This window comes from Nylanderia fulva, unplaced genomic scaffold (genome assembly GCF_048542155.1).
Source record: "Nylanderia fulva isolate GAGA-0341 unplaced genomic scaffold, ASM4854215v1 Scaffold1, whole genome shotgun sequence".
Classification (NCBI taxonomy): Eukaryota; Metazoa; Arthropoda; class Insecta; order Hymenoptera; family Formicidae; genus Nylanderia; species Nylanderia fulva.
This window is the reverse complement of record NW_028189192.1, coordinates 7,375,471-7,391,112: the sequence shown is the minus strand read 5'-3', so window position 1 is coordinate 7,391,112 and position 15,642 is coordinate 7,375,471. Positions and strand designations below refer to the sequence as shown.

Genomic DNA, 15,642 nt, shown 5'->3' with positions numbered 1-15,642 from the left:
ATAATAACTAAATTTCGGTGTAATGGAGGGACTAGCTATGGTGGTTAATTTTTTTCCAAGAATATAATACATATATCAATGAATATAATACATAAGTAAAAAATTGTAAGAAATATTTGTCATCAACAATTTTAAATTGCAAGTTGAATTATAGAAAATTTATTCTAAAAATATCTTGAAAAATGTAACTTATATTTGGACACAATGTAATATATATAATACTGTAGTGACTTGTCTATCAAATTTCATGATCGCGTACATGCGTAATATTTACGTTTGCGAATGCAAAAGACATTGCGACTTCAGAATAGTGTCACGGCAGATTACGTAAATCATTGTATTTATTCGCAGCGAGCAAGAGCACGTAATTATCGAAGGGTCTCATCCTTGACTTTATTTTTCTTGAATGTAATTTCAAAATTCAGTTAACACTGTAGTAAAATATTCTTGTAGTCAAATATACATATATTTTTTTTTCGATAGTAATTTTTCCGGAAAAAGTAGTATTCGCGTACAACAAATAGAAAAATTATTGCAAATCTAAATCTCATAAATCAAACATCTCATAAAAAATAGCTCGCAGAACATATCTCGAGAATTTATCTTAAGATATTATAGAAATTCTACAATGATACTTTCACTCGCTTTAAGTCGATTTTTTCTGCATAAAACAAATAACTTTTGCTTTAATAGGAAACGCTATTGTAAATGCAGATCCAACTATTGATATAACACTGTGAGAAGATAGAAAACAGATCTCAATTATTAAAATATTTATTGAAATATCATAAAAGTGAAAAGAAGGAGAGATTAGAGACATCATTTGTCATAAAAATATTTGAAATATTTTTGCGTTAAATCCATAAAAATTTCTAATAAAATAAAAACATTTTTAGAAGCACTATCCTCTCGAAAAAATCAGACAAAATAAATGCAAATATAGATATAATGAGAAATTATACAGCAATTAGAATTAAAATGGCAATCTTGTAAACACGAAATGCAAGTAAACAAATGATATCATTCTATAGTTGCGTGCTTTTATTGCAATGAGGAATCATCGAGATTCAGCTTGTCGATTTTAGGCTAAGAATTGTGTAGCAATTTCGCGAAAATCGATCGCAAATTCGCTGTGTATCGAGCGCACGATGCCGCATTTTGCAGAGAAGAGATTTATATGCACGTGTCTCTCTATCGATCTATCTATATCACGCGCGGCGATGGTCGGCGAAAAGTGGCCGGAAAGTTGCCCCAGTTTCGCGATATTCCTTTCGTGCAATCTGCAATTTCGCGCATTCGCAGACCCGTGATTGTGAGCAGATGCTCGACTCTGGAACTACCTGTGCACCAGAAGTTAACCGAGTACAGTCCGGGACCTTGAGAAGTATGCCGCGGCTTCTCCGGCGCGGATAGGCACGTTATAAATAGGTCAACAGGAAATTGAGCACGTAGTGACTGCGGTGATTCCTCCGGCGCAGCGATGCGCAAACATCGCGGCAACGCGTAGAATACTCCTTACGAATCATTTTTCTTACACGGCATTCTTGTTACGAAGTATTCCGTGTGTTCTTGGTGAAAGTTAATATTAAGCTAAATTAAATTTGATTTAATAATTGAACGATTTCGTTTTTTTTTCTCCTTTTTTTATGAGACTTTAGTTTTGCGGAATTTCAGTAAGACGTAGAATAATTTCTTTTTTTCTCTCTTGCATGCTGACTACTAAAGATAATATTTTTCTGTTTCGCCAGATGGTGAATAGCGCACCTCTGCTGAGCGCATTAGCGAGACTCGTTTAAAAATAAACCTGTGGTTCTCGATATTATCGCGGGTGGAATCGATCCTACTGTTTGTGCCTTCAAATATGTTGACGATAGGTCAACTTCTACTTTAAATCTTCTTTGAACATAGTTAAAATTATAAAAATTAAAAATGTATTTTGATTATATGATTATAAAAGTTATTATATTTTGCTGATACTATTCTTAATTTATTATACAATGCTCAGTGCCACTTACAGGTTTGGAAAAATATCTAACAATTTTAAATTGAGAAAAGCTCTAGAGTTCCATATGTTATGTCAATTTAATTATCAGAATTTACTATTTTTTTACAATATTATCCATTACGCATTAATTATTTAATTATAACATATAATATAGAAAACCTATTATCACTAAATTCTTCTGTAATTTAATAACGAGAACTCTGAAAAAATATATACAGCTATTGTGAGAATATTGAGCATGAATTATTATAATTATAATAAATTCAAAATATATTTTGAAAATATTTCAAAGTTAATCGCAGCCGACGTAGGGTCATTGGGGGGTCTGAGCTCCCCTTCAGACTCATACATTCTTGGCACGATAATTCAATCGTCGTGCCAAGATTTTCGAACAAGTACTTTAATCAATTTTCTAGTCGAGCATACTTTAATCAAAAATTACGAATGAATTTTCTTACAGAGTCTGTGTCTGTTCAGCTGAATCTGAGATAAAAAATCTAAAGTGGCAATATCGTTAAGATTAGACTTTAGTAAATTTTCATGAAAAATAAAAAGATTATATATAAAAAATTATGATCTCTAGAAATAGAAAAGATGCATGTTTAATCGGAAAATAAAATATATTTTTGGACAAGACAGATTTTAAATAGATTTATTCAAATATGTATTGCTTCGATATAAATCATCTAATCACCTTCAATTATGCAGTTATCACATACAAAATATATTTTTATATCTCAATTTCATGCACAAATTAATCAAGTAAATTGCTGTTTCGCATAAGATTCTGCTTGTTTTCAAGAATTATGAAACTTGACAAAATTTGGAGTAACGTCAAAAATCGTATAACGACGAGTAATCGTTATTGTTGTCCCAAGAATTGTCATAAATAAATGAAAGTTGTGAAATAATTTGCTATATTCATTCGTCAAATATTACGATAAAAATTCGAAACCTGACACATTGTGTCTACAATCGATTAATTATGCATCTTAACCACTTCTAGGATCATATTTATAAAATATATATAAACACTACTAAAGATCAACATTAAATATACAATATTAGTCACATGTATAGATATAATAAAATTTGATTATATTAAAATTATAATGATAGAAATCTATTTGAAATATAAAATGCTAATGTTTTAGTATGATTAATAATAATAATTAATAAAAAAGATGTTATTTGTATTATTTATTCTTATGCAGTTCCAACTGCAAAATTCAATAAAAGAAGAACGAATAATGAATAGTCATTGACAAATCATGCGTGGTTTAATGATCGCCGAGATAGTCAAGATTGCTGATAAGTCATAAAAGATGATAAACGTTGTATTCAGCAATTAATAACGCTTCTTTTTTCAAATATAAATCATTAATAACGATGATCAATAATTATTAATTCTGAACTTTTGCCTATTTTTCAAGCACAATCAAAATTATTTTGATTATGTATTATGACTATATTGATTACTATTATATTTATATTTTGAAATTAAATTAAATTAAAAAAGATTAAAACAAACCTTTGTAATCGCGGAAAAAAATTAGCCACTATCGCTCAATTTTAACAGTCTATATATTACATAAAAAATTTAGTTATTATGCCTAAATTTTAAACATTTTTATGATAGCTAATATTTTTTAGCTATAGTTTATCGGAGAATCTTTTGTTTAACTATAGCTAAAGAATGTTAGCTGCCATGCTGTGGTTAAAATTTAATCATGATAACCAAATTTCAGGTGTAACATATGGACAGTTATGATTTTTTCCGTAATTATTGCGTGTATAATTTAAACTTGAGGAATAACGAATTGGAAAACATTCTCTTCCGTAATTTTTCTTCGTTTCGCGAATAATTGACAAAATTTAATAAGTTAAGGATCGAGGAAAATGCGAACCCTGATAAATGTGTACAAGGAATTAATATAATAAAGATCCCCGGAAAACAGTAATGTCGCAACACAAAAACCTTTCTGATTGCTCATTTTACTAGCGAATAACGACGCAATTTTGAGTAGAATTAATTTCATGAAGCTAATGTTCGCATGCTAGCGAGCAAGCGTATCTAATCTCTCTGTCGAGATATCAATCTGCAAAGATAGCACATTCCAAAGAGTAAGATCTGTTTCGAATAAGCGACTGTTTAGGAACAATAGCGAGAATTAAGAGGAAGCGCGTGCCATCCGGAAGGAAAAGTTTCTCTAACAAATCTTAATGAGTTTAGATTTATATTTCGAAACATCTTCGATCTTCTGGACAAACAATACATTATTCGTTTTCATATCTTTTCACAAAATAAATATTGCTATTTTCTTTTATTAAATGCGTGCTACTTTAATAAATTTTTTTTAATAACATATGCTTATTAGATGCGAGATAAACCTAAGTCGCGCAATTTTGAATTATTTTAAATTTCATGTCAATTTAATAAATTACGAAAATTTATTAACATAGATAATTGTATATAAATATAGTTAAAGTAATAACATGTTCCAAAGTAATAATAATAGTTATTTGATATATTATTTGAAATTATTATTTTATTTGTTTCTGTATATGTAAAAGAAATTAAATATATGTATATTCGAATCAAAGTAGCAATAAAAAAATGCTTATGTGGTTCAATAAATCGTTTAAATAAGTGTTTGACGTTCTATTGCATTTTCGACAATTGCAAATATAATTATTTCCTTTATCCATTAAAAGAAAAAAATCATTTCTTTGTACTTTGAAACAAAATTTAATGGCAACAGCAATTCAAAATAGGACACGTCCTTTACGTATCCGCATAATATGTCTGCATAATGCAATATATCCGATGTGCTTGACATATATTATGTGTTCCATATTCATCGCATTAAATCAATTCTATTAAATTTCTCGAACATTTCAGCGATTTAATTTAATTTATTTAATAAGTTTCACTTAAATATTTTTATTTAGCATGAAGCCAATCGCTGATTTTTGTTTCGAGATATCTTAATATGTATTTTTAAAAATCAAGCATCCTACCTTATAAACCTCGGAGAAGAAACCCGCGCCGATCTTCTCCATGTAAAAGTCATCCAGACGATTCAACGAGGCGACGGCGTGCCTGAGCGCCTGACAGGATGCCCCGGTGCGCCTCTTTGAGCTCGTATCCTGGAACGTCTCGCCCGAGCATATTGTCAATCCGTGTATCGCGCCGCTATCCGTCATCTCCGTGGGCCGCCAAGGAAGATCGCGACACTTCTCCTTGAAGCTCTTCGTCGTGGACGACTGTAGCTCCGTGGGGAGTTCCTGCGGTGCGCAGGACGCGCAATTCTGCTGCATCGCGTCGCTGCTGACCTTCCTAGGCGTCCAGTCCTTGGACGGCGTTGAGGTGACGAAGTCATCGACGCAGGAATCGTCTTCGCAGGTCGCGGTGGCGATCGCGGAATCGCCGGCGCCGTCTTTCACGTCGACTATCCTCGACGCCGGCTTCTGATGCACGCACAACAACTCGTTTACAGTCGCCGACACGTTGGATGCACTCTTCGCGCACGTGTCCACTAGGAAATCCTCGTTGTCGGGTCTCTTCCCGCCTGACGAGTGGCTAATCATTTCGGAAGACGTCGCGGAAGATAACTTGGTGCCTGCATACGCCTGAGAACATTTGGATTGTTGCTCGTCGCACGTAGTTCTGTCACCACCTGTCTGCTGCTCTCGATCAGCGGCGACAATCCTCTTCACGGTTTTCGTATAATTTTCTCTTGTACACGATTCGACATTGAGACTTCCGGTCGAGGTGGATTGCGGTCTCCGCGATCTGCCGATCTTGGAGAAATTCGGGCAGTTCTGAGCGGAGGGACACTTTTGCGTCGCGTTGGCCTGATTCCTGCCGATCTGCGACGTTTCCTTGGATGAACATTTGGTCGAGATTTTGGTGCAAGCGGTGACGTCGGTCCTGCAGGATCTAGGAAGCTCTACCGTGCCAGGTGAGGTGTCCGCGTGACTGGCGAACGATTGTAGAGAATTACAAGGAGCTTCGGAGACTACCGCAGCGGGGTCGTCGGCGGTGTCCTTCGACGGTCGCCAGAATCTCGCTTTGTCATCGGTGCCCAACGTCGACGTCTCCTCCGCCGAGAAGCACGGCAGACACGACGCCGTGCTCGTCGTTGTCATCGTCGTCGTTAGTCTGGCGCACGACTTGGCTGACGCTTGGCCGCCGTTATTATTAGGCGGACCCGGCGTATTCGACGGCGGCACCTTCCCGAACATCTTCGCCGTTATTGCGACGAGACGGTCGCGCAAGCTGACGCGAGACAACAACGACGGCCCTGCGTGCGACGCATCACACGCGGCCGGCTCGAAGATGCGCCTCTCGATCTCGGTCGTCACGGCGTCGTCCTCACGTATCCGAAGTGTGGAGAAAAGTTGTGGATTCTAGATACGAAGACGACACTTCGAACGTGTTCAGATGATGGAAGTAATGGACGCAAGGCTCATTGTCAGTGCAATCTATATCTTTGAATAGAACGTACAGTCAATCGAGTTTGCGATCTAGTCAAGAGACATCCTCGAGGAATTCGATGTTGTAACACGGTGGAAGAATCGATCCTCCTTTACTCTCTTGTGTGCCGAATGTACTTCAAACGAAATTTAAAGAAGCCGAGAAGTCCTTTTGGCTTAAGGACATTGGAAGCCGCGGAAGACGTAGAAGAATTTCGGTACACGATGATGAATATATATTTCTGGTGCAACGTGGAAGACACTCGTCCTCGACACTGGAAGGCGAAGGAAGCGGAGCCGAAGACGCAAGTTCGCGCAATCGACGCAAGTTTGTATCCTTTTTTTTGGCAGTGGCGTCACACGTTGAAATCACAGTCGGTCGGTCACAGATGAAACGTTATCCTTGAAGAGAGGGGCAATGCGCGGCCCAGGATAACGTCACAGATTCGAAGGGAAGCGTAGGAAGACCGCAACACCGGAACTTGGCACGGTTCTTCTCTCCTCGTCATCGGGGGACGACTCCTCGCGGGTTGATTCAGATCTTCCTGAAATAAAGTTGCAGCCGACCGGTGATTGGCGAGTGTCGAAAACGCTGTCGCGAATACTAACGTTATGAGAAAGAATGCGTACGCAGAATTTAATATACGCATCTCTGACGTCTAGAAGACATCCTCGTTAATTTTAACTTTTAAAATATATTTTTTTTAAAATTTTTTCTTATTTTAAGATTTATATTTTCTACAATATTTTATGGAATTTATTCGAGATGTTCTTTTCATATAATTTTAAAATATTTTTTATCTTTTTTAAAAACGTCAACAGTTTGAATTCTTAAAATAAAATGTACGATACGTCTTCTTAAAATAAGATGTAGATATAATGTACGATGTCTTAAGAATTAACTAACGGGTTTGGAGATATTGACGTGATGCGACCGCGTATCTCTGCAGATTATAAATTACAAATAATTGAAGTCTTTCTCCATTCGTGTGGCAGATAATCACATTTTCACACGCAATAAACATCACGCAGATTGATCGTAAAGATTGACATCGAGATTTATTTTCGCGAGACTCTTAGATGTGCCATAACAAGTAACAGGAAAAATAAATTATAAACTGCTCTTAATATAAATCATGTTGCTTGTTATAAAAATATTGTAATATTTTGTAGCAGTAATGAATAATACGTGCCAATTTGTTGCAAAATAAATTTTTTATTGCCTAATATTTTATCTCAATGAGATAATTAATAATTATATGAATGCGATATATTAAATAAAATGCAAATTTTTTTTGAAGACTTTGCTAAATTATTGTAAACCTTGAAATTGATTTTTTAATTAACATTACATCACAAAATTGTTTCTCTTGAAAAAATTAGTAATTCAACATAAAATTGTTTTTTTTTAAAAACTAACAATTATAATAATATGAGATATAATTAAACAGATCATTATTGCTAATTATCATTGACTATTTTTGTTATTTATTTGTCTCACAGTTACTTCATGCATCATTTTTATTGTGCAATTTAAATTTTATGTTCGTCGCATAACAATGCTCGTATTGTCACGAGTATAATGCCGATTTAAATAACATAGAGTGTAATATTGATAATTATATTGATCATGAGTGAATATTAACATATACATTGATTAATTATATAATATTCTGTTATATAAATTTGAAATTGAAATTGAACTTAGAATGTTACGTCGCATCAGCAATATTTGTGAACTATTTATAATCGTTGCATAATATTAATTTAAAATAAATAAAATCCAAAATGATAACAAATATGAAATATACTTAGTTATACTTATCACAATTGCATTTATAGCATATGCATATTAATAATAAAACTAATTTGTAATCAATTCTTCCTTGACAAAAATGATCATTAATCATTTTGGTATAAGTGATTGATAATAAAATATTTGTCAAAAATTAAGCTTTAACAAAACAACATATGAAAATATTCTTTTCATTTAATTTAAAATAAATTTTATATTAACAGTTTCTATTTGACATTTAAGTTGAGAACATATATAAATAAAATATAAAATATTGCATGAAATATGTAAAAGATATGTAAAAAAATATAAAAAAATAAACGCATAATAAGAAAAAAAATTGAAAATATCAAGAGATATCAAATAATAAAATAGAAAATCGTCTCCTTTCTCTCTTGAGTAGTTAATATATTCGTCAGGAAGAATCTCTTATTTTCTCAACAATTATCTAAAACTATGGCCAGTGTTTTGATAGATATCACCATACTATAGAAGGTAAAGAGTCGATCGGAGAAATGTCATCATAATTCAATCTTTTTATATTCTTGTTTACATATTCATATTCTTGTTTACAACAAAATCGTATTACAACAAAAATAACGTAGAATAGAATATTGATTTTGAACTTGTTATATACTGTGTGCGAGACAGAGACAGAGAAGGGGAGAATGTAAACTCCAAAATGAACTCCAAATTAATGTGAATCAAACCGAAACTCCAAAATGAAATGGTACTTACGGTACATCGGATATCGAGGGGACGTTGTAACACTCGGCGTCGTCACGTATCCCAGGGATCGAGAGACGAAAACATCGGAAGAAAGTCTGACGATACGGTCGCTGACAGCTCTCTCGCGCGGCGTCGCGTGGAGAGCGTCGCTTCGTCCTCTCGTTCTCGCTCGTGATGCTTTTAGAATGACCTTGAACCACGTGAGGAAGAATTCAAACGACTCTGCCGAAGCGATAATGGATCTCGTTCTCCTCCAAACTAATCGCGGCTAGATTATATCGACGCGAGTTGAAAAGAAAGCGATAAAAACAACGGCCGCGTTGTTTTTTCTCTTCACTCGCGCATGCTGTCACTCGACGTGTTTATTATCTGTCAGCGGGGTGAGAGGGTGAGGAAGCCCGGCGACGACGCCGTTGCATCAGCGGCGTCTTCTCGCGTTTCGCGAAAAGGCGGGACGGGGATGGAAGAGGTAAAACAAGAAAGATGACACCGATCGACGACGCAACGATTTTCGGACGAGTCGTTGACACTCGTCGCGGTCGATGCTTCGGGTAAACAGACGGACGGATGGACGGATAGGAAGAGAGAGAGAGAGAGAAAAAGAAGAAGAGAGAGAGCGCGCATACACACACACACACATACGCCACTATATGTACGAAATCCAAGTCGCTCGTTTGAAATCGCCACCGGCGCGAATTAGCCGCGACACGACACGACACGGCACATCGCGCACTCGCGCCGCACTCCGATTGTCACCGTTCTCGGTCTTGGCCGGCTCTCCGCGGCTATTTCGGATGCTATCCGACGTCGTAAACGCAACTGTTCCCGACAACAGTACCCGCACGCTCACTAACAACGCCAGACGGCGGCCATTACAGGAATGAGTCGCCGTGACGGGCACGCGAGCGCCACTGCGCGGCGGTAGCCCGAGTCGATCTCGATCCCCTCCCTTCGACTTCGACCGCTCGATCCATCGTTCGATTTCGAGTGCGCGCCAATTTCGAACGCGCTTCATTAAACGCTCTCGCTAAAGACGTATAAAAGTATTTCTTACGATAGATTGTGACGAATGCTAAATATAATGGAAATGGGATTTTAGTCTGTGAAATTAAATCTGTATTTATGCAATTTTAAATACGTGTACATTTTCAAATAATTTAAACATGGAAATAATTATTTTTTAAAAATCAGATTTCTTATTTTATATAAATTTGCATTTGTGCAAATAAATCGATCTCTGCTCTAATGAGAAAATTTATGAAATAAATTCGGAATAATATTTCTTTCAATCAGTATACTTTTCGCGACATAAATTGATACCTGTCAATTATTCGTATTTATATATAAAAATTATATATAAAAATAATTTTACAGAACGATATACAATATGTGGAAACGATATTAGAGAATATAAACTTTGTATCATATTCTCGTGACTTGAAAGCCGTGAAGAAGACTCGTTTGACGATGCGCATGCAATAATTTGCAGGAATTTCTATTCCGTTTCGCGGCTAAGACGCGTCCTTGTCTCTATTTCATCAAGCGAACGCCTCTTTAAGACGAAATGAAAGTATGCGAATCCTCATATGCATTTATAAGCGTGCCTTTCACCATCCGAAATGTTAATTGCCATGCCATTCGGTCGATGGCATCGCGCATTCGTTCTAGGAAAAAATAGAGAGAATGAATTTCCCCAAATTGCAGATCTCAAAGAATTTTATAAATTTCTCGCAGAAAGTGTGAATAAATTTTGAAAATTTATAAGATTCTTCAAATAATTAACAAAAAATAAAGAAAGAAAAAAAAAGAAAAATTTTAGGATCTTTTTCCAAGTACTTGTTTGCAACTCTGATTTCTAACCTAAAAGTTTAACCACGTGCGCGTGATTACTTACGTGCGTGTAGTACATGTATTAATATTCCGATTATTAATAGCAAAATAATAATTAACAATAATTAATAACAGTACACACGAGGATGAAGCTTCGCAGTAAGTTATTGTTAAATGCATTATTAAAATCTTGTGTTTAATGATAGAATAAGATAATCTACTTTAGGCATATTACTTTTGCGACAAAATTTTTTTATATTCCTACTTTGGTACTAATTTTAACTTAATTAATATTTTAACTTAATTATAATTAGTGAAATATATATGAATATTATAATATGAGAATTTTTTTATTATCTTTGTTCAAATTTAATATATTAACGCACTCCTATAAAAAGACATATTTTCTATTTCTCTTTTTAATACTTTTATTATGTATATTAGATAAATCAAGCAAGCGCATGCCAGCGCGAAAAAGATATAAAATCGAGAAAAAAGTTCGCGAACATAATCGAAAGTTGAAGAAAGAAGCCAAACATTCTAAAAGTAAGTTGATTATAACCAATTCTATAAATGTATGTTATATATATTTACAATCGTTTAGTAAGCATAGTTTTATTTTTATTCAGAGAAAGCTAAGATGATACAAGTACCGAATCAATGTCCTTTTAAAGAGGATATATTAAAGGAAATAGAAGCGATGAAAAAACACCAAGAGGAGGAAAAGCAGAAACAGAAAGAGGCTGCGCAGGTGGAAAAACGTAAGCAACTTGCCAAAGGTGATCTACAAAGTTTGGTTAATCAAGCTCAGAATAAGCAGTTAGCACATAAATCCATGGAAGTAGATTCTGCTCAAGATCAAATAAAAAATGCTATTACTAAGAAAGAAAACTCACTTAAAGCATATTATAAGGAATTTAAGAAGGTTCTGGATGCAGCTGATGTTATTCTTGAGATTGTGGATGCTCGTGATCCACTGGGAACACGATGTAAACAGGTAAAATTCTTCCAAAATTACTTCCAAATATAAATATATTTTTTTACATGAACTTATTGATTGTTTTGTTATAGGTCGAAGAAGCAGTTCAATCTGCAAAGGGGAATAAAAGATTGGTACTAGTTTTAAACAAAGCAGATTTAATTCCCAGAGAAAATTTAGATCAATGGTTAAAATATTTAAGAGCTAGTTTACCAGCTGTGGCATTTAAATCGTCCACACAGAATCAAACAAAGCGATTAGGCAGAAGAAAACTAGGAATGAAAACAGAGTCCATGATACAAAGCAACACATGTTTTGGTGCAGAATTACTCTTGTCATTACTTGGCAATTATTGCAGAAACAATGGCAATATAAAGACTAGTATTACAGTTGGAGTCGTTGGTCTTCCAAATGTAGGAAAATCTAGTGTTATTAATTCCTTGAAACGCAGCAAAGCATGTAATGTGGGAAATATACCAGGTATTTAATTATTTTTGTATAGGTATTATATATATATATGTACGTATATATTGTATATGTTTTAATAATATATTAATTTATTTTATATACACATATATTATCGATTTAGTCTATATTTTCTTTGCAATTATTTTCAGGAATAACAAAAACTATGCAAGTTGTTCAATTAGATTCTAAAATCAAGCTATTAGATTCTCCCGGCATAGTATTTGCTAATTCAGACGAAAAATCTGATGACACATCTGTAGCTCTAAAAAATGCAGTAAAAATTCAAGCATTGAAAGATCCTTTTATACCGGCGACTGCAATTCTAAAAAGAATTTCACGACAACAAATTATGGAATTATACAATATGCAAGAATTTTCGACGCCAGATGAGTTTTTCGCGATGAAAGCGGCAAGGATGGGAAAATATAGGAAAGGTGGAGTACCTGACACACGTGCTGCCGCACGAAGTATCCTCGAGGATTGGAACTCCGGAAAAATTAGGTTCGCGTTACGTTCTCCATATATGTACATAATCATATATGTATATATGATCATATATATGTATGTATATTTAATATGATTAAATTTCCTTACAGGTATTACACGATGCCACCTGAACAACCGGTATGTCAGATATCCGCCGAAATTGTCAGTCAAATGGCTAAAGAATTTGACATTGAAAAATTTGCCACAGAGGAAAGAATGATGCTCGACAATTTTACAACGGACAATTCTATCGCGGATCCTACACTAATTGATAGTTCAGGACCTGTCACGGCGGCAATGGAAGTCGAAATCCAAAAAGAATTGGTAACGTGCAAATATATTTATATTTTAACATTATTTTATTGTTATTTTATGTTTTGAGTTTATTTTGTCTAATAATTAATCGATATTTTTCCATAGGAATTTAAAGTGCAAAAAAAATTAAAGAAAAAGTTGCAAGATACAAAGAAAGATGTATCTGCTGAAAGACTGAAGAAATCAGATCCACTGTTTGAGATTGAAGGCAATCAAAAATTGAATAAACTCAGAAAACTTGAATTCAAGAAACAAAAGAAGGAACGAGCAAGAAGAGGTATGGCAAAAAAGAAGAATTTATAACGTAAATGTTTAATATTAATTTGTTTAAAAATGGTTATTGATTTTCAGAGAAAACCGCTATTAAACTAGCAGGACAGCTTGAAGACTTCAAATTTAATTCCGATGATTACGACTTTAATACAGATTTTACAGCTACATAGAATATCAATGTTTTATGAATTATGAATATGTGTGTGTATATATGTAGTATATATGCGCACAGATACATACTATGTCTGTTATATGTAGAATAATAATGATGTATATGTGATATACATTCATTATAATAAAGATTATTCTGAATACAAATACACCTTCTATTTTTCAATATAATAATTGTTCAATTTTAAAAATTTGCAGTAGATTAATATATAAATTTGAAATAGTATTTAAAAAATAAATAAAACCCAATAAATTTTTAAAAATCGGTCGAGACATATAATATCAATTATGTAATAATAATAGTAACATGAGAAATTATTCGCGTTTGAATATGCATAATTTTTTTCTTATTAATGTATAAAAAATAATACTATTTAAATTTATATATATACATATATGTGGGTGTGTATATATTGTACACATGCTATTTTATATACTTTCTTCTTCTTATTTAAATATAATATGTTACTAAAATGATTACAGTTATCTCTACCAAGTATTCGTACTATATTTTTGCACATAGAGCGAGTATAATCAAAATAATACTAATGTAATCAAAGTATGCATGTACAAACGAGATAAGGAAATATATGGGAAAGAATAATATATCTAATTGTAAATTATTTTGAGAATTTCAAGTTATATCCGATATTTATGCGTCATATAAAACGATAATGATATAATGCATAATTATTTTATATATACACTGAAAAAAAAATATTTAATTATTCAAATAAAGATTTACTTCAATACTATTTTATCATCATTTTTTTGAAACTAATAATATTGATTTTTTGTAAAAAATATTTATGTGATATAAGAAATCCTTTTTCAAAACAGATAAATATTTATTTGTTTCAAACAAATGTGTAAATGGGACTATTAAAGTAAATATTTATTTGAGTTCAGTAGTTTTTTTTTTCAGTGTAAAATATGCGAATTAAAATATTTAATACATTGGAAATTATTTATTAATCGTCGATTAATTATCAATCGATCGATTGTGTTACTCGCGTTGCGAAATTATATTCAAATACAAGAGATGCATGTAATAATTATGAAAATATACATATATATATAGCTATCGTTTTAAATACAAAAGTAAGTACACAAGAGTTTGTGAATACATTAAGCAGTAATTTATGATTTTATATTTTATCGCTTTGATTTCTATTTTGAATTAATAAATTTTGCATAAAGTATTTGCTTCAGTACATATAGCTACCGCTTTGATATCTTAATGAAACTTTAATCACGGAGTTAATTGGACGGATTGTGTGCTATCGTTAACTGTTTGTAAAAAATTATCACAATTTAAAAGAAGGCACATCTTCTGTAGTTTGTCATCTATTAGTTTGCCAACTCGGGTCTTATTGCGCAATAATAATACGATGTTATAACCCAAACAAATGTCAAGGCTAATCGATTTATTATCATTGTAAACAAAAAGATATATATATATATATATATATATATATATATATATATTATTTTCTGTTACATATATGTATAAGCTATGTAAAATAATTTTATGTCTAATATATATATGTTTAACATTTTAAGTGATATAATTAATAATTTCAACTTTTAATTAATTACGCGATTTAATTTGAAAAAATACATTACAAAAATTTACTTTTTTTTGTTGCTAATTAACTTTTTGATGTTAAATACGATCCCGTTTTCCAGATTGCTCCATCATGTCACAATTTTAAAACTTTGCGATTAAAGCTGCTAAAAATATGCGATGTGTGTTAAAGAAGTCTTAGTGCAATTGAAATTAAATAATATGTTGTTACAACTTTCAACAGAAATCTTTTGTGTTGATTAAAGTTGATAAGATATTCAAAGTTAAATATGAGGCCTATATTGCGGAAAAGTTTTGTGAAAAAATTAGATTATATTAAGAATTTATATAGTTTTCAAATGTATTTAATCAAACTCAAGGATTTTTTTCGATTCCTGAATACAAATTCGACGTTACAATATAATTGGCAGATTAAAAATAATAGAATAAATAATATAGATATCAAACTTATAAAATGTTCTGATTTTTACAGAAATATACATTTTAAATTTGTTAATTTTGACATTAAATTCATATTCAGCCAC

General features: G+C 32.9%; 2 protein-coding genes and 1 long non-coding RNA gene across 4 annotated transcripts in view; 2 read left to right on the top strand and 1 right to left on the bottom strand.

The window, feature by feature from the left end:
* The window catches only part of cdi (serine/threonine kinase), a 33,181-nt gene extending 23,277 nt beyond the window's left edge, over positions 1-9,904 (bottom strand). Inside the window, exons 1-2 of one of the 2 annotated variants that reach the window (XM_029303040.2) lie at positions 9,018-9,904; positions 5,027-7,029 (exon numbers count right to left, since the gene is read on the bottom strand). In XM_029303040.2, coding sequence (XP_029158873.1) covers positions 5,027-6,253 — 1,227 coding nt within the window. In that variant the 5' untranslated portion in view covers positions 6,254-7,029; positions 9,018-9,904. Of the gene's footprint in view, positions 1-5,026; positions 7,046-9,017 lie in introns of those variants that run through there. The other variant, XM_029303041.2, reaches the window with a different exon arrangement.
* Positions 1,369-1,974, top strand: LOC146725315 (uncharacterized). Its single transcript, XR_014924185.1, has 2 exons — positions 1,369-1,578; positions 1,749-1,974. It is a non-coding gene; the product is annotated as an uncharacterized LOC146725315 (long non-coding RNA).
* Positions 9,905-10,665: 761 nt separating the features above from the next.
* On the top strand, positions 10,666-13,677 carry Ns1 (Nucleostemin 1). Its single transcript, XM_085480330.1, has 8 exons — positions 10,666-10,997; positions 11,283-11,384; positions 11,468-11,835; positions 11,910-12,297; positions 12,435-12,786; positions 12,882-13,095; positions 13,192-13,363; positions 13,438-13,677. Exons 1-8 carry the CDS (start codon positions 10,985-10,987, stop codon positions 13,527-13,529), a joined length of 1,701 nt encoding a protein of 566 aa, XP_085336456.1. The 5' UTR covers positions 10,666-10,984; the 3' UTR covers positions 13,530-13,677.
* Positions 13,678-15,642: the final 1,965 nt, after the last annotated feature.

Bases quoted from the DNA above. Each gene is read 5' to 3' on its own strand.
- Ns1 (XM_085480330.1), top strand. The intron at 12,298-12,434 runs GTATTTAATTAT...AATTATTTTCAG, and splicing joins TAATGTGGGAAATATACCAG to GAATAACAAAAACTATGCAA. The intron at 13,364-13,437 runs GTATGGCAAAAA...ATTGATTTTCAG, and splicing joins GAAGGAACGAGCAAGAAGAG to AGAAAACCGCTATTAAACTA.